The sequence below is a fragment of the Apus apus genome, chromosome 2 (assembly GCF_020740795.1).
Source record: "Apus apus isolate bApuApu2 chromosome 2, bApuApu2.pri.cur, whole genome shotgun sequence".
Taxonomy (NCBI): domain Eukaryota; kingdom Metazoa; phylum Chordata; class Aves; order Apodiformes; family Apodidae; genus Apus; species Apus apus.
In genome coordinates, this window is record NC_067283.1 from 18364554 (window position 1) to 18387759 (window position 23206).

The 23206-nt window shown below is 40.4% G+C and overlaps 1 protein-coding gene across 6 annotated transcripts in view; it reads right to left on the reverse strand.

Moving 5' to 3' along the window:
- Positions 1-16425, reverse strand: part of KIAA1217 (KIAA1217 ortholog) — a 179879-nt gene extending 163454 nt beyond the window's left edge. For all 6 annotated transcript variants that reach the window (XM_051610765.1, XM_051610764.1, XM_051610766.1 and 3 more), the window contains exons 1-2: positions 16295-16425; positions 10949-11232 (exon numbers count right to left, since the gene is read on the reverse strand). In XM_051610765.1, coding sequence (XP_051466725.1) covers positions 10949-11232; positions 16295-16364 — 354 coding nt within the window. In that variant the 5' untranslated portion in view covers positions 16365-16425. The remainder of the gene's footprint in view (positions 1-10948; positions 11233-16294) is intronic.
- Positions 16426-23206: the final 6781 nt, after the last annotated feature.

Genomic DNA, 23206 nt, shown 5'->3' on the forward strand with positions numbered 1-23206 from the left:
AAAGCCCAAAACACATCCATAGTCATTGACAGCAGGTCTGTTTTCAGACTTTAGACACCCACATATCCACAAAATAGGTGCAAATTGGAAAAGCCTCTGCTTAATCTGGCAGTGAGTGTACCTGGAAGTTAATATATCATGTAAAACTTAAAATCAGACTCAACTTCTTTAAAACACAAAAAAAGTTCTATCTTTTTGGATTTTCACTGTTTACTTCTTCCTCTTGCTGCCTTCCTCCTTCCTTGGAAGACAGACATCTCCCTCCAGACTGAAAAAAAATACTTAAATTAAATTTAAACTGAATTACAATTAATTTTTCTATTTTGAATGAAATCAGTGCAAGAGCATAAAGACAGTATATCAAATGTATATGTAAGAAATGTAAACCGCTTAGAGGCTGAAATACTCTTAAAACTTAGTTAAGCTCTGAGGTTTACAGTCATGAGACATTAACATCGTAAATAATTTAGCAATCCAAAACAAAACTGGACATTCATGCAAGAATCAAGAAGATCCATTCTCACAACTAACAAGAACATAATTTTGGAAGGTAAAATAAATCTCGAGATGTGGAGGAAAATTATCTTTATCTACCAAAGATCAGAAAGTATATGATGCACATGTCCGATTATCCAACATCCACCTCTCGAGAAGTTGTTAGAACCTCCTTAAGAACCCACGACAGAAGTCATGGTGAAAAATATGTTATTGGTCTTTCTGGATTTCAAACATAATCTAAGAGAATAGCTCCTCTATTCCCTTATTTAACAACTCATTTTGATTTTTAGGTTAAATATTTTTTTTAACTGAATTGTAACTATGGCAGTGTATTAACCAGTCACTGAAAACCTTTCCTAAACTTAAAAAAATTGCAATGGTCAGTGTTTACTAAGGCAAAAATCTCCATCCAAATGAGTAGAATCACTACAATCCACAACAAAAGAGACTACACAAAACACAGCAGTACAAAAAGTACTAATTAATTATAAAAAATTATTTAAAAAATTACAAAAAAACCCAAAAACCAAAACACAAAACCAAAAAAGGACCCTTCAAAATGTAATCTCATCCAACCAGAAGTCCCTGTGTTGGCTTGATTTGTCAAGATGCAAAACTTACTAGCACCAGATTCTGAATTTACTGAACTGACTCAATGATAAGGTGAACATTAAAAACACACATCTCAGCAGCTGTTGTCAGAGTCACAGATGTTGGCTGCAATTTTAACAATAGCACTGGTTCCCCTGGTGTACTCAGCTCATTTGAAGAGAAAGCAAACTGGAATCTGTGTTCGTATGAGATTTGCTTGTCTTATTTACTTTTGTTCTCTTACTTGAGCACAGAAAGGAGATTTAAATCCCAGGGATTACAGTGTAACTAAACCAGTTTATCAGGTGACTTTGGTGCAATCTGCCTTTGTTAGAAAATCAACTGAAAAATGCTGTAATGCAGCAGCAACAGTCCAGAGGTGCATTTACTTTGCTAATGACTGATATGAATATGTACCTCCCTCCCAAATGACAATGTGAAAGAGCTCAAAAATGTTCCCACTGGGAAGCTAAAAGGACAATGCAGTTGAAAAGAGAAAAAGCAAAGTACATTCACAACCGTTTCCAGGAAAATGATCTTGAGACACAGCAAATACTCACATATATTGAGGGTAATCACAAATTACAGAAGGAACCTCTGACCAATAACCAGGTAAGCCACACTGTAACCTCAGCTCCACCACCAGCATGGTCTGTTGCTCTCACCTAACACCTCTTCCTATCTGTGATGGTCCTCATCCACCAAACAAGAGATCCTCACTCCTCTGTAACACACGTCCAGAACTGGGTTCTTTTCACTTCTGTCACAAACTTCTGCTCTCATATGTGAATAAGGGGCTTGAAATGAACTTTGGGGTCACTGACAAGCCCCATCTAGAATTGTACTCTGAAGATATCTGCCATGCTGTTCACCTCGGAGCTAGGAAGGAAGCACAGCAACCTGAGGCACTTCGGTTTAAAAGTGGATTTGGAAGAGGAAGCAGATACAAAGCACCCAAAATACACCAATCTACTTCTGCAGGATTTGTAAAGAAGTAGAAGAAGATTCGGCTTTCTGGTTGCCTAAGCCTGAAGGATGTTCAACAGCCATATTTCCATCTCTGGGCAGAGCAATTTGATAATCAGGCTACTGCAACTTGGGGCAAGGGCTTTCCATCACTGACTCCTGAGACTTTGCTGCCTGGAAGAAAGGAGAGCAAGCTCCTCATGGCCAGGGAGAGCATGAAGACAGGAGCTCAATTCTGCAGTCTGGTGATGAGGACATACATTGAGAGCAGTTGGCCTGAAGGGCTAACCACAAGGCTACGGAGGCCGAACACTGCAACACATCATTACCTGGTGGCTTGACTTCAAAAGGGAAAATGTAGGGTTTGCCTCCTGCAAACACCTCCAAGTGTCCCCAAAGGAAGGAGGGCATGAGGCACAGCCTCAGAGGAGGCAGGAGATGCCTCTGCATAGGGGTGGTCACTGCCAGGCCACTGTGCAGGACACAGGCTCTCCTGTCCATCACCACTGAAGGAGTTAGATCTGCACCGGTACTGGGACCGGTGTTGTTCAACATCTTCATCAACGACCTGGATGAGGGTATAGAATGTACCCTCAGCAAGTTTGCTGATGACACTAAGCTGGGAGGAGTGCCTGACACACCAGAAGGCTGTGCTGCCATTCAGAGGGACTTAGACAGGCTGGAGAGTTGGGCGGGGAGAAACATGATGAAGTTCAACAAGGGCAAGTGTAGAGTTTTGCATTTGGGGAAGAAAAACACCATGCACCAGTACAGGTTGGGGGCTGACATGCTGGAGAGCAGTGTAGGAGAAAGGGACCTGGGAATCCTGGTAGACAGGAGGATGACCATGAGCCAGCAATGTGCCCTTGTGGCCAAGAAGGCCAATGGCATCCTGGGGTGCATTAGAAGGGGTGTGGTTAGTAGGTCAAGAGAGGTTCTCCTACCTCTTTATTCTGCATTGGTGAGGCCGCATCTGGAGTATTGTGTCCAGTTCTGGGCCCCTCAGTTCAAGAAGGACAGGGATATGCTTGAGAGAGTCCAGCGCAGAGCTACAAAGATGATTAAGGGAGTGGAACATCTCCCTTATGAGGAGAGGCTGAGGGAGCTGGGTCTCTTTAGCTTGGAGAAAAGGAGACTGAGGGGTGACCTCATTAATGTTTACAAATACGTAAGGGGTGAGTGTCAGGGAGATGGAGTTAGGCTTTTCTCAGTGATGACCAGTGATAGGACAAGGGGTAATGGGTGGAAATTGGAGCATAGGAGGTTCAAGGTGAATATACGAAAAAATTTTTTTACTGTGAGAGTGACAGAGCACTGGAACAGGCTGCCCAGGGAGGTTGTGGAGTCTCCTTCACTGGAGACATTCAAAACCCACCTGGATGCGTTCTTGTGTGATGTGCTCTAGGTGACCCTGCTCTAGCAGGGGGGGTTGGACTAGATGATCTTTCGAGGTCCCTTCCAACCCCTAAGATTCTATGATTCTATGATTCTATGCACTGACCCCATCCACCGAACAAGGCCCTGCTGACTGCTTCAGTGCAGTTTTTGGTAGTCATCTGCAGAGGCAACCCAAAAAGCACCACAACTAAACTGAGTATGTGCAAAAAAAGGGTGCCTCAGGGTATTTTTAAGTTTCTGAAAACTAAGGAATTTCAGGTGTCTACCATAACTGGGAGAGGTTTCCATGAATGAAAGAAAAACTTTCTTGAATGCAGCTGCTAGAACATTTTTAAGAATTTTAAGCGGATACCAAAGAATTTTAAGGGGATACCAAAGTCATAGACTCTCTATTGGATCTAACTGTAAGTACTAAAACAAGAGTACTGCAGGCACTTATTCAGTCAGCTGAATACAAAGTATTCTAAAAATACTTTCCTTTGTCATAAAATTAGGTTAAAAAACCCCATGTACAAAAGTCACATGAACAAAGGTAAGGATATAACAACTACCTGGGACTTCTGACTTACAAACAATGCATGCTACTTAAAATGCAGAGGCGTTGCCACGGAAGAAAAGTTACTAATCCTGTTGGGACTAAGTAACTGCAGTGGTGTGTGGTTTACATGGGGGGAGGGAAGGAAAAAGAAAGAGAATTACTTTATTAGCGTTTTTGGAGCTTTGTTTTGTTTGCTTTTTCAAAAGAACAGCTTTTTTATTACCTTTAACTGCTCAATGTAAATGAAGAAACTTATATTTATCAAAGCAAGTATTATCACTCTAGTTAAAATCCACTTACTTTCACGGATACCTTATGGCTAGTAGTTTAATACATGCCTTAATATGTTGCCTTACTTTTGTTTAAATAAAGGGTAAAACTGAAAGAGATACTGAGGCATTCTATTAGGAAAATTCTTCCTCAGTGCTTTCACTTATAGTTAATACAAAGTAAATCCACTTTACATTGCTAGTGAGCTAGCTCTTTGTTCATTTATCTATCAAGCTATTTATAATTATCTCGCAATCACAGCATTATCTGCAGGCTAAAGAGCATGTTTCAACTCAAAACAAATGGACATGTCATCTCATGTCCTTCCATAAACAAAGGCTAAGAGCTTGGATTCCAGCAGAGATTTAAGTCTGTAATCATGTTTCATATGTTCAGTTTCATAGCTTTACTTAGGTGCTTTTAACAATGCAAAATAACAGCAGTTACCCTTAACATACAGGAGCACTGGAAAGCAATAAATTGTTGTACCAGATGGTAGATGAGACAGGGGACACGTGTGGACGCTGTGGAGGGTCCACCTTCCCAAATGTGCAACATGCTCTGTTGGGCTTATAAAGACTATATAGAGAAGAGGAGGAATCGCCATCTCATTTGAACAGAGAGGTAGGAACTCACAGAAATCTCCTGAAACAACTTCTGAAACTTTTTCCCCCCTGAACAAATGCCTACAACCTATGCTGACTCAACAGCAAGTTCCAGCTGTATGACACTGACCTGTCAGATAAAAATAAACATTTTTTGATGACACATTATATACAGCAGTATGTGAACCAAGGAGTAATTCAAAGAAATGGATTTTCTCTACTAGAAAAACCTGCAGCAACATATATCCAGATTGAAATCGCATTCTTCATACATGCTGTCTACATTTTAAAACCAAGTATCATTTTTTTTAACTCTGGTTTTTAACTGGTACAGATCAGAAAAGTGATCGCACAATGCTAACACTAAATCAATTTCTCCCTACCTGCTTCCATGGCAAGGGAACTAGCAAAATATACTAGTTCATTTGACACTGTCATTTGTACATATTCTAGTACTAAATAATTAGCACTCAGTCTCTGGAAGAAAGGTTAAATTGAAATTGATTCTATAATATTCCCATTATTGGCTTAGTTTCAAGACAAAACAAGAGTATGAAAGCAAAAGAGCTGTGACTAAGAAAAATTAGTTTGTGATTTCTTCACTTTGTACTCCTTTCAAATCCATTCACTTTAATAATCAGTACACGTCTCAAAAAAAGTTTATTTAATTATTACCTGGTCAAGCAATGCAGAATGACAGAAATACTTTATACACTGTTTTTTCACCTGGAATTTAGATAATGTACTTTCCATATTCTGCAGCCTCCTCATTCCCTAAATCCTACTGAGGAATTGCACTGAACTAAAGTTTCTCTCAAGCTTACATTTCTCAGGTGTCTTCAGGCAGAACCTATGATTTTTCTCTTTTCACATTTTTAAGCTCAGACAGTAACCACCACCAGCCCCCACCCTCTCCCACCTCACATCTAACCCTTTTCGAACTAAGCGATCTGGACAACTAAACTTCGTAGCCCCAAGCCTGCCTCTCGTTACCATATCACAGCGGGGGGGGCTTATCCCGTATTGATGTTTACTTGATCTGTCACGATTGATACAAGCACGAAAGTGGTTGCAACTAAGAAACCAAAGATTTTACTCTCTCTAGAAAGGGACTGAAAATATCCCCTTTTGTTTGTATCTAAAACCAAAGTCCCAATACCATTTTGTTGCTGGACTTTTACCTCCAAATATGTTTACCCTTTTCTAATGCACTTTTACCCAAGGAAAAAAATCTATTAAGAAATGCCCCAGAGTTACCCTGTGGTGTCGAAGAATATCCTCAGTCTGTTTAGCCAAGTGATACTATGATTCATTAAAAAAAAAAAGCCTCAGTATTTCTGCAGATACCAAATGCTTGTATTTTAGGGTTCTATTTTAACAGCTAAATGAGAGACATCTGGCAATAATCTACAAATAAATACAGTGTCTCCATTCTTAGTTTCTCCTCCAAAACACTACCTTAGACATTTTTGCAGCATGATTCATATAATCAACATAATATATTACAATGCCTTTCAAATAATTCCGAATTCTCAGTTCATTCAATAAAGTATTCATTTTGAAAGAGAAAAGGGAACATGCCATGCCAGAAAACTGGCTTTATTGACTCAGCCCTGCTGCCAGGAGGAACAACGTGGTGAAGCAAACTTCACGATTTCAAAAGCATTTTTTAACCGCGAGGGCAAAGAGAGAAAGAGGCTTATTTACCAAAATGTGAGATTCCACAGGTGAGGCCACAGACGGTCTGAAATCCTCTTCCTTTAGTTCCAAAAGTTTTAATTTATGATGAAGTCTGTAATAATCCTTTCAAGCTGCCAGGTAAAACGCACGCCATATCTCAGCCGTATTTTCTTTCACCCTTTTGCAGTGTAACTTTGTTATTTGCATACAGCTTAGCTCTGGCCTATGGGACTTTTTGAACATCTACATGTTAGATTAGCTGTCTTAACATGCTCTATCAAGCATGACATCATAGATCTCCATGGTAACCTTAACCACACCTGCCCAGATGCCAGAGTTACCTGTCATGTTCAGACCTAACTGAACACAACAAAAAAAACCCCTCAACCACCATTTTCCAGGCACTCAGCCTTGCACAAGCGCCTGAAAGCTGTGTTGATTTTGTTTTGTTTTGTTTTCAAATTGGTGGAAACCTAATTACATTTGCCAATAAATTTGCTCTTCACAGAGCACTGGCTGAAATGCTAGAGCTGTAGCTGAGCCTTCCACATCTCTCAGTATATTTCCTAGTCAAACAACAACAAAAGAAGGCTGAGGCAAACGTCTTACAGCTCATTTTCTAAAGCTCACAAGCTCTGGTTCTGAAAAACTCCTACACACTCATTTTTGCTCTCTGCCCCTCAGAAAGGTATTTTTTTTTCAGTGAGGTGACTTGTAAAACAGGTTCACAGCAGGGATTACCCCCCTCCCATGGCCAGGTTAGCATTTTAACCTCTTAATTGCAAAACTCTTTTTCATCCTTGCAGCCTCTGGCTCAGCTTTATTACTTGCTCCTGCTCTTTCCCCACTGCTGACCGGAGTCAACCCCACCTAAGCGGGTGACTTCGTCCTGCCATGAGCTCAGCAGCAGGTGATTCACGCCATCTCAAACTTCAGAAGACCAAGACTGTTTTCCTCTTTCCTTTCTCTTTTTTCTTTCTAACTTTCCTGGGGATTACGTTAGCACCTTGTTTTCATTAATGCAGACGAGACAGCCTTGGCAAGGTATCCAAAGCTCCTGCAGAAACTTGCATTACCTATAAAGATTTTGTTCCTTGGATTTCCAGGCTTCCAGCTGGAGGGAGCTCTGGTGTCCAGCTGTGGGACTGCCTTGCAAGGAGGGCAACCCGCAGTGTGAGGGCAAGCCACCAGGCTGTGGGTCGCAGAGCCATGCAAGCATTTTGGGGTACACAGCAGGCCTGCACCCCCACAGCTGCTGCAAACTCAAACCCCAGTTTTTACCACACAGACCAGCTCAGCTGAAGGTTATTTGCCTTGCAGCAGTATCCCAAGGCCCTTGTGCAAATAAAGATGGCCTCTGTGGCTGTGAGCTTTCCTTTCCAGAATAAGGTATCACAAACAGGGTAACAAACCTGCAGGGTGGAGGAGGGATGATCTGTGTGCACAGCTGGGAGATTTCAGGTCACCACATTAGTTAACCATCAGTAATGCCCACTGGCATTTACCTGGCCATGACTGTACTTTTGATTTCTGGCAGCTTATCAAGAGTAAAAATGGGTCCTCAAGAGTTAGATCCAGGGAGGATGGATCTAGAGAAAAACCTGGAGGAAACCATTAATATGTAGTGGAAGATACAGACAACATTCAGGGCTGACCTTGCTGGTGGAGGTGATACAGTATGTTCTGACTAAATCAAACACCTCTGATGTTTATTTGCTGCAAACCAGGGGTCAGTTTGTTGTACTCAGATACTGATGGTTAAAACAGACAAGTGAAGAAAATCCACAAAAAAAGACACAATTTCCAATCTTGACTTTCTGGCCCATTTTTCTTGGTTATGGACCTGACAGGATTAAGAGCAACCTGGAAGACAAATTATATGATATCCAAGGGACTATCTCCCAACTGTAAATATCAGGTTGTTTTATGTTCCAGGTGCATTATTTGACAGAGAGATTAGAAAATGATGTTGCATTAGCTACTATCCTTGATAGATCTCCCACAGTGGGGACATTCCCACCATGGATAATGTTGCCACTTTCCAGATATTGGAGCAGCTGAAGACTTAAGAAGGGAGGAAAGGAACCTAGAAAATAAATTGTAACATTGTAATTCGTGTCTTCCCATACATTTTACAGATTTTGTATGTAATGTATATATGTTATATACACATTCCTTCTACACGTACGTAGTTCATCTTCTCCACTACTGCTACACACATACAAGGGGGAAAAAAGGAAGTGTATATGCTATACACACACACCATCTGAAGCAAATTTATACCATGGTCTTTTTCAAGAAGCAGCTAAATAAGCCTACATTGTGCATACACATATAAATATATAAACATATACCTATGCATATATATACACACATATACCTATGTATGTGTATATACACACACACACAAACACACACAAACTACACAGGTACGTGTGTGCACACACATACACACAATTGTTAAGAATAATAACCTCTGAACTCTAATGCCATGACAAAAATAATCTGTTACTGCATCTGATGAGCCAGACTCTTGATACATTTCAGCTATGCAGATTTTTTTGCAATCAGCTGGAATAACTTATTTCTCCATGTCTTTAGTGTGTCTTCAGTTTATCTTTTTTTTTTTTTTTCTAAGTTATGCTGAATGGGCAAATTATTCAGTCTTTCCCATTCCCAAGAAAGACAATTTGATGCTTTAAAAGTAATTTTAAAGTTACTTTGTTTTAAAATTCACACTCATTCTGTACAATACATATGTCTAATCATAAAAAAATAGAAGCGGGAGGCATTCACATGAATTTTACCCTCAATAAATTAGCAAAGATGACACATTTTAAACAAATAGCAGAAACAGTTACTGCATTCCTTCTGTAATTTATTGCCTTCAGAAAAGGCTCAAATTACAAAATGTGTAGGGTGTAATGCTGTAGGCTGTTCAAACTGGGTTTGCAGTGTCTGCAACACTGAAACTAAATATTTACATGACTCCAAAAGATCTAATCTCTGGATTTCACCCCTCTCCCACCTCCTTTATTTAATTTGTATGCTATCTTTATCCACCACCCAGCACATTCCACACAGTCACTAAAGTTCATAGAAGAGATAAATGGGGAGAAAAAAAAATAAAAATCAAGACTTTCAAAGGAAAGGAGTTTAAAAATAAGGAACAGATCACCCTCATTAGACCTAAAGTCTTGCAGCAATTTTAGATGGATACATATGGATTCTAGCAGTTGTTTTCATGCAATGATAGGACCTGGGATCTCCAGAGACCCTGTCAAAGACAAACTGAGGGAGGAGCTAGCAAATTACAATCTTTCCAAACCTGTAACAACGGTCACATCTCCAAAGATATGGAAGGCTTCAAATAATGCTGGGAATTCAGTAAGAACTCCCATAGCAGAGTACAGTATTTTGCCAACCTGTTTTTATTCCTTATTTACAATCACATTGCTGCTAGTGCTGAAATACCTACAAAACACTGCAGAAAAAAACCCTTTTCTATGAAGTTTGCTGACAATCATTTCTTAAAGGGAGAATAACGGCCACAAGATTCTTGAGCCTGAACTCTAAATTTTGCCATATGATTGAGAAAAAAATGAATTATGGGACAGAACATAGATTGTCTGTAAAACTGAGCAGATCAAAACCAGAGCCCAGCATTCAGCTGTGAAGAGATCCTTGCATCGCATTTCCTGAATTCAGAAGGTCGGTGTGACGGTGGCCTCCACCTGTCCTGAGAAATACATCAGTGTGTCACATCTCTGACCCTACATCTACTTTTCGATGCTGAAAAGTTATTGCAGATAGGCAAAAAGCAAACTACTTTTAAGATAAACTGATGACAGACCAATGTGGATGTCAAAACAGCTTGGAGGAGGCAGATACCTGTGGATAAGTCCATTCTGTTTGTAACAAAAGGCTCAAAAATCGAAAAGAAAGCAAATGAAAGGGTAACAGAGCCAGCTAAAGCATACAGACACATGCTGTGGATATTTTCTTTTCTCCTGGGCACTGGTACCAGTACTTAAAGTGTAACAGAAGTTAACACCTGTTCTGTATTTTCCCTTCAGCTGTGAAAAGTAGATGGAGATCACTGTACTAAGATCAAGAGGCTCACCTTCATCCTTTTCTCCATGAGTATTCTAAACAAAATAAAAAGCTCTTCGAAAATAAGTCAGTTTCAACAAACAATACCACGGTAATATTGAATAGTTTAATTTTTATTACTGGTTCTTCAAATTTTAAGGGAGCAACTGAATCTTATGCTATAGAAGAAAAAATAAATCTATATAATGCTTTGTTACAGTCTCACCTGTTGTAATGAGGTAACACCCAACTTTGTAGAATTTATAAGGTCTGTTCAACAAAAAGCAAGATACAAATTTGAGCTTCATACCTGATCTCTTAGTCTCTCCTGGTGTCCCATTATTGCTGTAGCATGGTGGGGATATTTCTGCTTCAGATGCTCAAGAAAAGCCTCTCTCTTCCTGTCCATTTCTGAGGTTTGCATTCCCAGTATTTCTTTGGAACTGCGAGGGCCACCTACTGTATGTCTTCGAGGGATGTTGCGGGTGGACTTTGAATTAGAAGTGAGACTGTTTGGGGTCAAAAGGTGTTCTTTAGATCGGAGACATTCTGCATCATCTAGTGATGTTACATGCAAACTGGTTTTTGCCTGGTCTGAAAAACAAAAACAAAACCCCCAAACCAGAATATTATAAGAACTTAACTCCAATACTCACATTAATAAGAAAAATAAAATAATGTATACAAAAGCTAGGTTATTTTAAAAGACTGGCAGTGTTCAATGGCATGTTCTACATCATTAGGCATATATATATATATTGTAAACAATGTTGTATTGTAAGAAGCAGCCTGGAAATATAATTTCTGTAAGTTATGCACAGTACCTACATACTTTTAGCACACAACCCCAGTATTGCCTCACAGAAAAGTGAGCATTATTAAAGTAGATGTTCCTTTCATATCATCATTACCACTAGGTGACTTGAAAAGAAGGTGTGATAGGGCCCTTTTTCTCTGACCTTTAAAATCTACAGGATGCTTTCCACAAGAAACAGGTTTCTTCAATAGGCTCCAGTAAACTTAATGGCCCCATAACTAGTACCCTTAAGGATACCAACTGATAAAATTCCTTTGACAAGGCAGATTTAAAATCCTTAATCTTTTTTCAGTGTGTTTTCAATGTACTATGAAATACCTATGAAATTATAAGCTTTTATTCCTGATTTCTGACTGTGGTCTGGTTTTAAATTTCATGGATCTCCCTTGGATTTTATACGTCTCAGGACAGCAGGCTGGAAAATACTACATCACTTTTTCAATAAACTATTTCTTAAGAAACAGAAGAAAAGTAAGTTTTGTGAGATATAAAAAACAAAACAAAACAAAAAACCCAACTCAGATAAATTTTACAACTTTAAAGTCTACTTTGAGACCAAAGACCATGACAAGGTTTGTAAAGAGATAGGCAGACACTGAGCATATGTAAGCGCTGGCTTATCTTCAGGTAACTGTGTAACATGAACCCCCTGGTGCATGAAAAAGTGCAGTCTGGAGCCTTGTTACCTAATATCTTTGAAAAATCCCTCCGTCTTTTGTCAGCAAAGAAAAAAAAACACCAAAACCCAGAAGCACTGAAAAGGCCTCTCCAAGTCTGATGAGGCCTTCCCCATCTTTACCAGCAACCTCAAACATCCCTGTGAGTGTTAACCCTTCACAGCACTTCCCCAGGAGCAGGAAGCTCCTTCCTCTGCATGTTTTTAATACATCTCTTTTTCTTTCTGCCTGACACTTTTTGCCTCAGAGCCGTTTATCCTCCCAGTCATGGCCTGCCCCACATGCTGCCATTTATATGGCACTGCAGTTTGGAAATAGGCACCTACTTCCTTCTTTTTATGGTTCAGTCAGTCAGTTTGACACCCTGCCTACCACTTGGCCTTTGGATTTTATGCTGAGGATTTTTCAGCCTTCTGGTGTACGTTGTTAGTTGCCCACCAAGTCTCATGTAACACCACTGGTAATAAACTCAATCCTCCACTGGCCACAGCCAGTGTGATGTCCCACAAATTTACAGGAGGAACAGACTCCCTGGGGTTTCACAACAGGACTGGGCCCTGGAAGATCCTCAAAGACTTTGCATGTTTCTGTAAGCTCCCTGTAATGCCCACGGACTCCAAAATATCAACAACATCCTCTCACGGAAACCTATCCTGAAAGCAGAACCGGACACAGGAGCTCAGACTGCAGGCAGCACCATGCTTTGATGAACACAGATCCAGGCATGACTTTGGAAACAAGTTTGTTCATTTTTTAAGGAGGAAACTCTCATACAGTTTCAAAATGCCATCTCTGATCTCCATGGCACTTCCTAAGACCTTCTTAGAAGCACAATCCTGGTTAAACCTTCAGAGTGACAGCCTCACACATACATGTTCACACACACAGACACAGACTCAGCTTTTCCATGCACGACTCAGTTACAGAAACATCCAGCCTAACTACTGAAAATTCAGAGCACCAACTGTCAGGTACACTCAACTTGTTTGAGAAAACTGGCAAAGCAGTGAATTTTACTTGCAAAAAGTAAGTCTGGCTATTCCAGATAAACTCAGTCTAGATTGTTTCTGAAAGCAGCACTGTCAACTAAAGTGGGCTTTACATGGGAGGGAAAAGAGGTGGAATTGGGCTGGCAGGACTTTGCACCAAAAGCCAGGAGGTTATATCCCTGAGGCTGTTGGAATAAAGGCAGGAGACATAAATAAGGGATTTCCTTGGAGCTTGAGACAGTCAGTGTGAGTGTGGGTGACTGAATGCAGCAATTTGGTATAAAACCCTAAAGTATGGTCACAGCAGCAGTTTCAATCACTGAATTGGTGGCAGGCATGTCCTCAAAAAGGCAGGTAAACCTACACTGACAAACACAATCAAGAGCTCATGAATGTGTATTTTGTGTCCTAAGTCTGTCTCATAACAAAGCCTTTCCCTACTCTGGACTTCAGTAATTTCAATAGTTTAAGAGGAAACTAATTATTTGGAACATACAGAGACATATCAAGTAAAGTGTTTTACCACTATTTGTTATTGGGTGAAACCCTGAGAAGGAATAAAAAAGAACGTATTTTTCATATATTGTATTAGAAAGATCAACAAACTATTTTATTTTTCTTTCATATATTTGGAAAATACTGTATAAATACCAGGGAAAAGAAAAGAATGTAAACTATGCAAACTAATTGCTAGTCTTGCATGCGAGCTGACCTGGGCATTAGGCAGCTCTCAGCATAATGCAGCGCACAGCAGCATGTGACTTTCTTTGCAAACCAAACTCTGTCATGTTTGAATATGGGTCTTTCCCCTACGAATTGCTCAAAAAATCTTCCCTGGCCACTTCCTAGATAGGGATAAATGACTTTGATAGTGAGGCTCAATGCTGGAATGGTGAAACTCCCACTGTGTACCTTGTGGCACATTGAGTTCCACAGCTGCTGTGTGGGCCACAGTGCTACAGGGAGGAGAAACTGGGGAAGGTTTTCTGGATCCTGGCATTGCTCAATAACCGCATGGGCAAACTTTCCATATCTTCCAAGTGAAGATAATAAGCCCAGAAAATCAATTCCCACAGATAACAGTGAAATGTGTGAAGGATCATGTGATGGTTCCCAGAAGAGAGCTAAGAGTAGCAAAAGGATAAATTATGCAAGTACCCTCCTCAGAAAACGAGTAAAGAGAAGTCAATGGAAAACACAGAGTTGTGAGATAAGCTTGTCTCCATCTCTCCCTCCCTCATATTCAGAAGCTAAAAGCTAAAGGTCTTTCTGTTTGATAGAAGTAACAAGTCTAGAGGGCAACAAAAAGCAAGACATGCTGACTGACAAGAGAGGACTTAAACCTATCCAAAGGCTTGGATAACCCTTACACTTGAGATGCTGCTTTGATCTAAAAACAACTTCCAGGATTTCTTAACTTCACACAGCACTACAGTGGCTATAACTACAAGGAAGGTCCAGGTCTGCAGCACAGCTAGGATTATCAGGAAGATTATAATGAAGGATTAATTGCTGTGAGCTGGAAACTAAAAAAACCAAACCAAACAAAAACACACACACACACAAACAAACCAAAAAGCAATGACCAAAAAACAAAGTCCTTCAACATGTCCTGGTATGCATTTTTTCTGTGTCACACCCTGCATGAAGTCTACAAAGGTCAGGGAAGTCACTTTGCTCATTACTTTAAATGTTGTGAAGATTTTAATAGTCCTGTTTTGCAACCTGGGTGATATGGGAGAAGAATATTTTCAGAATTATTCCAGAAAGGAACTAGTATGGACCTGATCGGTACTGATACTATGAAACGGAGCCTTGCAGCAAACCATATTCAACACTTGATGTTTAAAAAATACAATTTTAACAGTGTGAATCAAACCCACCTACATTATGTTTATGATTGCAGTAAATTTGAGGTTATTTGGAATCTTCCTAATTTAATCCACTGTCCTTACAATTAGCTCTGTTTCCAAGGAACTTTCAAATGTAACTTTTGGATATGGGCCAAAACTACTAAATTTGGACACGAACTCTCAGCATTTAAAATTTTTGGGAAGCAGAGGATCAGTCTGGTCAGACTGTGTTTTTCTAGTTTCACATGAAGAAATACATTACTGGAGGTTGTTGTTTTTTTCCCCTATTCAGACACATCCTTTAAGTGAAGATTTCCATCCCGCTAAACATAAACGTACACAGACCCAGTTGCACCTGACTTGCACTGATGAGTATTTTAACATAAAAATTTCTTCAAAAGAGCATCAAAAAACTAATGAACCCTCCAGAGTACTTTTTTTTCTCCTAAGTTTTCTATGCAGCATTCTCTGGTATTACAGATTCGTAAACGTGTGTGATTTATTATTTTTTAACCGCATGTATCTGACCATGCACATTTGTTTCATGGAAGCATAGTAACATAACTTCTTCTGAAGTGCCTATGAGGAATACAATACACATGAGCTGGGAATGTTCACAGGTGCTCCATAAATACTAGAAGAGGTATAGATTAGATTAGGTATTTGTCGTGCTGCCTGAATGTTATCCTCCACGTGGAATAGCCCACGGAAAATTCACTAGGAAGTAGTTTTCATTTGCTTTTAGACAAAATATATAGTGCAACGGTAATTGTACAAAGACACCACAGCTGACCCCGCGTGAAAACCACGCTTTTCGGCTTTGCTCCAAAACAAACCCAACTGGTTTAACACAAAGCAAACTAACCCTGTGACAATCTGCCGTGAATCTCCATCTTTTAAAAGACATCCCGAGGAAAAGGTGACCTCAAGCCGCGTTTTATGAAGGCAAAGTTATGCCCCAGCCATAGGTGAAGCACGCAGAGCATTTCAGGGGAAGGTGCCACCGTTCGGGTCCCCCTCGCGGGAGCAGCACCCTCCGCACGGGCAGCGTCCTGCGAAGGGTGACAGCGACACAGCAGGCGCCCGGCTTTACACGTTAGGCAGAAATCTCTCCGAAGGGAAAGTTAAACTCACAAAGCCGGAGCCTTAGTGAAATCTGCAGAGCCATCAGTACGAGAAACACATGCTTCTTTTTTTTCTTTTTTTTTCTTTTTTTTTTTTTTCCCCCACCCCCCCACGCATTTTGCCCCCCGTTACAAAAAGCAGCAACGAGGGGCACGTTTAACTGTAGCTCCATCTTTGCCTGATTCTCCTACTTACCCTTCATCTGTTTGCTGTCTGCGGCGCCAGCCAGGCACAGCTCAAGTTTCTGGCTTTGGTTTTCCTCCATTGTCCCTGCCTACCGCACGGGCTCCCCTCTCCAACTTGGAAGCCGCAGCGCCCGGCCTGTCAGCGGCCAGGCTCGGGGAGGAGAGCGGAAACCGGCCCCTTCCCGCCGCCGGCTCCCCCGAAGCGCCCGCGCTGCCGGGACGCGGGGTCCCGGTGGGCGGCGGCCGGACGAGCCCCCCCGAGCCCGGGGCCCCAACAGGTGAGCCCCCGGCCAGCCTCTAGCCGGCTGGCTTCCCGCTGCCGCCGGGGAGCCCTCCGAAAGGGAGCACTGCAAACATGATTACAGGCCTGAGTCTCTGCTGGAATCCGAATCCGAAGCCTTTCAAATCTCTGTCATGGGACAAAAGGCTTTCCACAGAATATTTTTTTAAGCTCGTAACCACCAAGCCCACAAGCATTCCTGATAAATGCTCCTCTGTCTTTTTTAGCGTCTAGTTTAAAAGTAATTCATTATATAAACGCTTTGAGGTTTTGTTTTCTGTTGAATTCTTTCAAGCTGCTCAGAGAATGAATTAAGGAGAAATCAAGATACAGGAATTCAACTTTAGTGAAGCCAATAAAAATGAATGGTAGCGATATGTAAGCAGGGACTTCAGTTAAGAGGGATTTTGCAGCCTCAGTAGCAAAGCATATAGAAACATACAACTAATTCCATTCTGGCAGATCAGCAGCAGGAAACCTGCAAGAGACTCAGTAGATCCACTGGGCTGCGGGGCAAAAAAAAATGTGGCTAAGGGGGATGAGATCAAGTCTCACAGACTGCTGCAGATGCCACATGTATTGATGCAGTGGAGAATATCAGACTGAATTAGTCTGTCAAAATCATCATGCAGAGCCAGAGATGGTGGAACAAACTGAGCGTTGAGTTACAGCACCAAAACCAGGAAGTTCATCCATGGACAACTTCTGAATTAGGTTAAGAACAAAGCATAACTGAGATATTAATAAAAATATGCAATTTCTCATTTAAATCGACCTCATACTGCAACAACAGATAAAGAGTTAGTATCTTGGATGTCTTTTTAAACAGACCTGGCATAAAATGGTCTTTCAAGCTTTCTTGAACCCTGACTTCGATATAACATCCGCTAAATTGCTTGCAATGACCTCTCAACCACCTAGTCCAGACAGGCTTGCAAAATTCTTTCTACATCTCTATCTGGCAGAAATGTCATCCTGTCTACTGAGATTATTGAATGCAGAAATATTTTGTGTGTATATAAATTCAACACAGAAGCTCCAGCAGAATCACTCTTATGCCCCAATCTTTCCCCTTCCAGACAGAAAAAAACATTTGAGCAAATTACAATTAACAATCAATAAATGGACAAAACTATTGTTCATTAGATCAGACACACATATTCTCTAGCACTTAAGAAATATTTACTTTCCTGTTTAACAATTAATTCTATATGGTCTTGGAACCTGGCAAAGGTCCCAGAAATCTGGCACAGAAAACACAGAAAAGATGAAAATACAATCTAAACATTAGCACTGCTATTTAAGGGCTGCAGTACAGTGCTCCCAACAGAATACTCCTATAGTTGCCCTGCAATATAAAGAAAACAGTGTGATACACATTGTATTTAGAGTAGTGTTTTTACTGGTCATGGGTTACTCTCTGCTCATTCTGATTGTGAACTATTTTAGGAGAAGTGATGGCCAGACATCTCACTTATCTGATGTTGCCTTTTGTGATATGGAGGAATGTGCCCTTAACAGTGACGTTTTCCAGAGTCTGGACAAGCATGGTGAACCTCTTGCAACTTATACTCACAGCCAGCTGGAAGGAGAAGAGGGCTTTTGCAGGAATAGTGATCACTGAACACCACCAACTTCTAGAAGCATAAAATAACTCAGAAACCCCTGATGGGAAAAGAAAGCCAGTGCAGTTGCCTGAAGTAGCAATGTGAAAACCGTATCAAGACATTACCTGTACACAGGGCTCAGAAATGAAAAGTTAGGAAACTAAGGGCATTTAAAAAGACTGTATCCTGAAATAATGCACTGGAAAGCACAAAACACATTTGCCTACAAATGCCTAAAAGGAAGGTGCTTTTGCAGCCTTGTACAAACTAGTATTTGAGATCAGTATAGTTTGTACCAGGAGCCTTAATAAGATCAAAATCAATGTGCTCTAGCTCCTTTGGAGGCTTCACTTCCATCCTTGGTGGGGTAGAAACCTAGGAAAAAAAAAAACTAAAAAAAAGTAATTAAAATACCTAGTTTTAGCCAGCACCACTAGTTCCCACAGCCAAGAGCACAAGACAGAGAGAGAGTTGGTCTCTTGACCCCTCCCACTGCCATGTCCTACCAAGCCCCTTGGGTGGCCCTACAGATGTCCCTTGGGACAGAGCCAGCCCGGGCTGAAGTTGCTTCTTTCATGGCCATGGCAAGATGCTCACACTGCTGAGACTGACAGTAAATGCTGCTAAGGGGCCTGAGCAACACGGACCTCCAAAATGCAGAGATTATTTAAGAAAGATCACTTATTTGGTTGTGGATGTGTAATTTGAAAACTGAGTGTAACCTTGGAGAATTTCTGCAGCTGCAAAAGTAGTCTCTCAAATGGGATTAAAGCGCATTGGCAAAAAATGAGACTAAGCGCGGCACGTTTCAGTATCATCAAAATCAAACAATACACAAGAGCATCCCCAGCTCCAGGGAAACATAATATAATCTCTGCTGATGCTCAGGAACAGTTGGAACAGCAAGGTCTCAAAACATGTTCTCAATTTAAGGGAAAAACTTTGTCCCTTGGTCCCAAACCACATTTAATTAATGTATGTAAGCAGGCTATTGCTTAAAATGTTACCTAAGTCTACTTAAAAGAATTAGTGAAACTCCTTTAGCAACTGAGAAACTGGAGATAGCCAGAACCACTGTACTGTTAGGCTCAAATGAAGAGTTCTCCAGCACAGTCACTGGGATGAATCACTAACGACAAGTTAAATAAACTTGATTAACCAGTTTACAGCATGCAATCAGAATTTGTTTATCTGTGGGATCAACAATAACAGTGGTTCCTTCTAATTAGCGTGCTCTGGACCCGTCAATATCAAAACAATGCAAGGAAAAGAATTACTAACAGGTTATGCTGTTTTAATTGTGTCTGACATTAATGTCCCAGAGCAACTTAAACACTTCTGTGTTTAGCATGTGTGTAAAAGGAAAAATTAACAAATACTGGCTGCACTCAAATCTATAATATACCACGATTCCATATCTCTACCAATTAATCACAACTAAAAAAACTAGGAAGTTAATTATTAATAGTTAAATCAGAAGAAGCATCCCATAATTAAAGACCTATCTCAATTTCCATTTGAAATCATGTAGCCACTGAGCGATACATCATGAAAACTCTCCATAAAAACCAGCCTGACACTGTCTAGCCTACTGTAGACCAGAAATAAAATAAATAAAAAAACTGAAGTGGTGAGGCAGAAGTCAGGGAAGAATTACAAGCACTCAAGGGCCCCACGGCTCTCCAAGCCATTAAGTGGCCAGTGGTCACTTGGTCCTACCCTGGAGAAGGGGAGCATCCAGCAGGTCAGGACACCTCCCCTCAATGCCAGGGGGTTGCAGGTGGCCATTCGCTACCAACAGGCTGGATTTGAAATTGAGAAAGTAATTTTAATTAACTACAGGAAAACAGGACTGAGGGTGGTGAAACTGATTTTCACCTCAGACAGCAAAAAGCAGCTTCAGTGCTGCAAGACGTTTGAGCTCATCTCTGTTCTCCTTTCTGCTCAGCGAGTTCACTGCAGTCCTTGCTGTGGTCGCTCAAAGCTTAGTAACTAAAATAGACTCACTCCTAAAAGAAAAGGACTGTGTTTAGATCTGTAGATTATCAAAGATCATATAATAGTAGACACTAGCTTTCAAGTAAAATGAGAAAGAAAAAAGAAAAACCCCAGCATCTATCAATATGAATCCAAGCAAGTTAATCTGGGGGAAAAGAGGTTTACACTACTTTTAAAATAATTGTCTACTAATTTAGTATAGGTTATCAAGGAATCACAGATTTTTAAATTATGGAGCAGACTTTATGATAATTTGGTCTCATCTGCTTAGTAAGGGATTTTAATTAATCGGTTCCTGTTTCAAGTGCAAGGATACTACCTAAGATAAAGGAAAACATCTGAACTTGATTTCAAAATTTATGATGAAAAACAATCTAATACAACCTCTGGGTTTATTTAGCTTGAAATTACCTTCGCTGTTAAAAAAAAAAAAATCTGTGGAGAGTTTCAATATTCATACTCCATACATTCCAGTTCAGACAAGAACCCTCACACTTGCAAGGAAAAACTTAGTTGAAGCAGTGAAGTGGTAACACTCCAGCTGAAGCATAAAAGAAACTCGATTATGTGCTTCCTAGACATCTCCATGATAGACTTTTATCATGTCTTGTCAAACCTACAGGTTTCCACTACTTCAGAGAAGTTCAGAGACTCACAATGTGCCAAATGATACAATCATTTTTGAAAACCATAGGAGCCACCACCATTCTCCATCACTGAAACAACTACGAGAAAGAGTCACTGAGTGTTTGTACATGAGATATTCAGGCAGAAAAAAACATTCACCTTTGCAACTGCACTTCAAACGGAGCTCTGAGGGGCAGCTACAATCACTTGCCACTTGGCAGTGCCGAGCTCTTAGTTTTGAAGGAGGATGCAGTGTCCTACCCCACTTCCAGCCTTAAAACACTGTGCTCTTACATGCCTTACACATCTCCAGGTAACAGAGCATCCTCCATTCACGCCAAAAGATGTTTTGCTCAATGGAGCTCACAACTCACACATGGACACCAACATAATGTGAAATAATTTAAGTTTTCTCTTTTCCAGGTTTTATTCTTTTTTTCTTCATCTTCTTCCTCTTTTCTAAATAAATGAAAAGGTGTGAAAGCAGCAAAGACTTGTGTGTGCCCTAAATCAAACTGAGGAAAAGGAATGTGGTTATCACAAAGAAGTGCTAGCATTCAAGCGGAGAGGGAAAAAAACAGTGATTACTTTTTCATTCATAGCTTTATCTCCGTCTCTAATCTGGGACAATCCCAACAAAGCTAACTCTAGCTCAACTTTAACATGACTTCCCTTTCCGCTGCCCAAGGTAAGATGGAACAGACCCAAATGAGCATAATTAAAGGATGCATGTTTCTGACTTATGTAATGCAACACCTTATTTCAGACTTTTTACCCCTGCTCCATTGTTCTCCTCCCACCATACCAAGCTAACTTTGATATTAGTACATTGCCACCAGGGTAGCCAACTCGGAACGGAAGATTGGCACGCTACAGCTCCTCCTCACACCTGCCAGCCTGGCCAGCTCTTCACATCACACTTGCCATACAAGATCATCTATCATAAGGAATGAGATCAGCCCACAAACACAGAAATAGAAAATACAAACATCTGGTTTTGTAAGGTAGCAAACAAATAATGCTAGGAAAGGAAAATGTGTTGTACAGTGCAGAAATTTCAATCACTAGAGTTTAATCAAATAAATAGCAATGTGTGGGTAGGAAGGAGCAGTGCGGGGAATTGTTTCTGAGGGAGGCAGAAGAAAGGGAGGGGTGAAGGTCACTTTCTAGTTCATCTGCTCTACATTCAAATCCTGGTTTTCCCCAGTGTAAAGCATTTTGATTTTGATAAGTTCCTTTCTGGATTGATTCACTCAAACAGAGCTCTGGTGAGAGTCTGAATTCAAATTGGTTGAACATTTGGTAGCGCCAGAAGAACAGACCTAACGCCTGAGACACTGACTATTCCTAGTTTCACGCTGTCTGCAGTATCTGGCTGTAAATGTACAAGGCCACATCCTTTAGTTATCAAAAGTATCAAGAGTTGCTCTCTGAAAAGTACAATTATACTTAAAAAGAATCATGATAGATCCTTTATTTTAGCTCCTACCAAGTACACATAGAGTTTACAAAATTGTCAAGTGACTGCTTGAATTACTAGGAAATACAAAGTGTACTTTGATGGAGTTCGAGTTAAAAAAAAAAAAAAAAAGTTCAAATTATATTGTGATTACTGTAACTACTTACTTATCAACCAACAATTCTGATAAAAATGCTACCAAAACCAATTGTTTAAATAAAATAATAAATAACTATTAGAAACTCACACAATAGTAGCAGTATTGCCAACCTGCAGCATTCACACAATTAATTATGATGGGCTTCCTTAAAAAGTCACAGTGTCACTGGCAAGAACTAGATTTTGTTCTGAGACTCAAAATAAAATCACAGGAGAGGTCAGTGCCACTGTGACTTAATGAATCAGACATTTTTAATTGTTCTTACTATAATTTCTCCTTGTCTCCTGTCAAAAGGGAAGTACTACACAGCAAACAACAGTATTTATGTCTGAAAAGAGATAAAGACAAGCAGAATCAATTCTTACAGATTTGTTAACCATCTGGATTTGATTTCTAACCCAGCATGTATGGTCACAGGTTGTTCTTTGCAAAGCTTTTATTTCTCCTCCTTGGAGAGCAGCTCAGGAAGGCAGATGTAAAAGCAGAGGGCTATGGGAGAACCTCCTACTTGTAAACATATAGTGACATCTCCAACAGCATGTACAACCCCTTCCTTCAGAAGTGCCTCTCTGACTTCCCAGACCATGCTGATGCCATCATTAAGACCACTGATTAGTAAGAGAGCAATCAGAGCTGACAGCAGTGGCACTCCTGTTCTTTCTCAGGCCTACCCAATCTGTTCTGCTAGGATGCACACTTACTAATTCAGCATTTAGGATTTCATAGTTCTCGGGCAACATGGACCATTTGATTATCTTGTCCATCTTCCCATTTATCACAAGCCATTACAT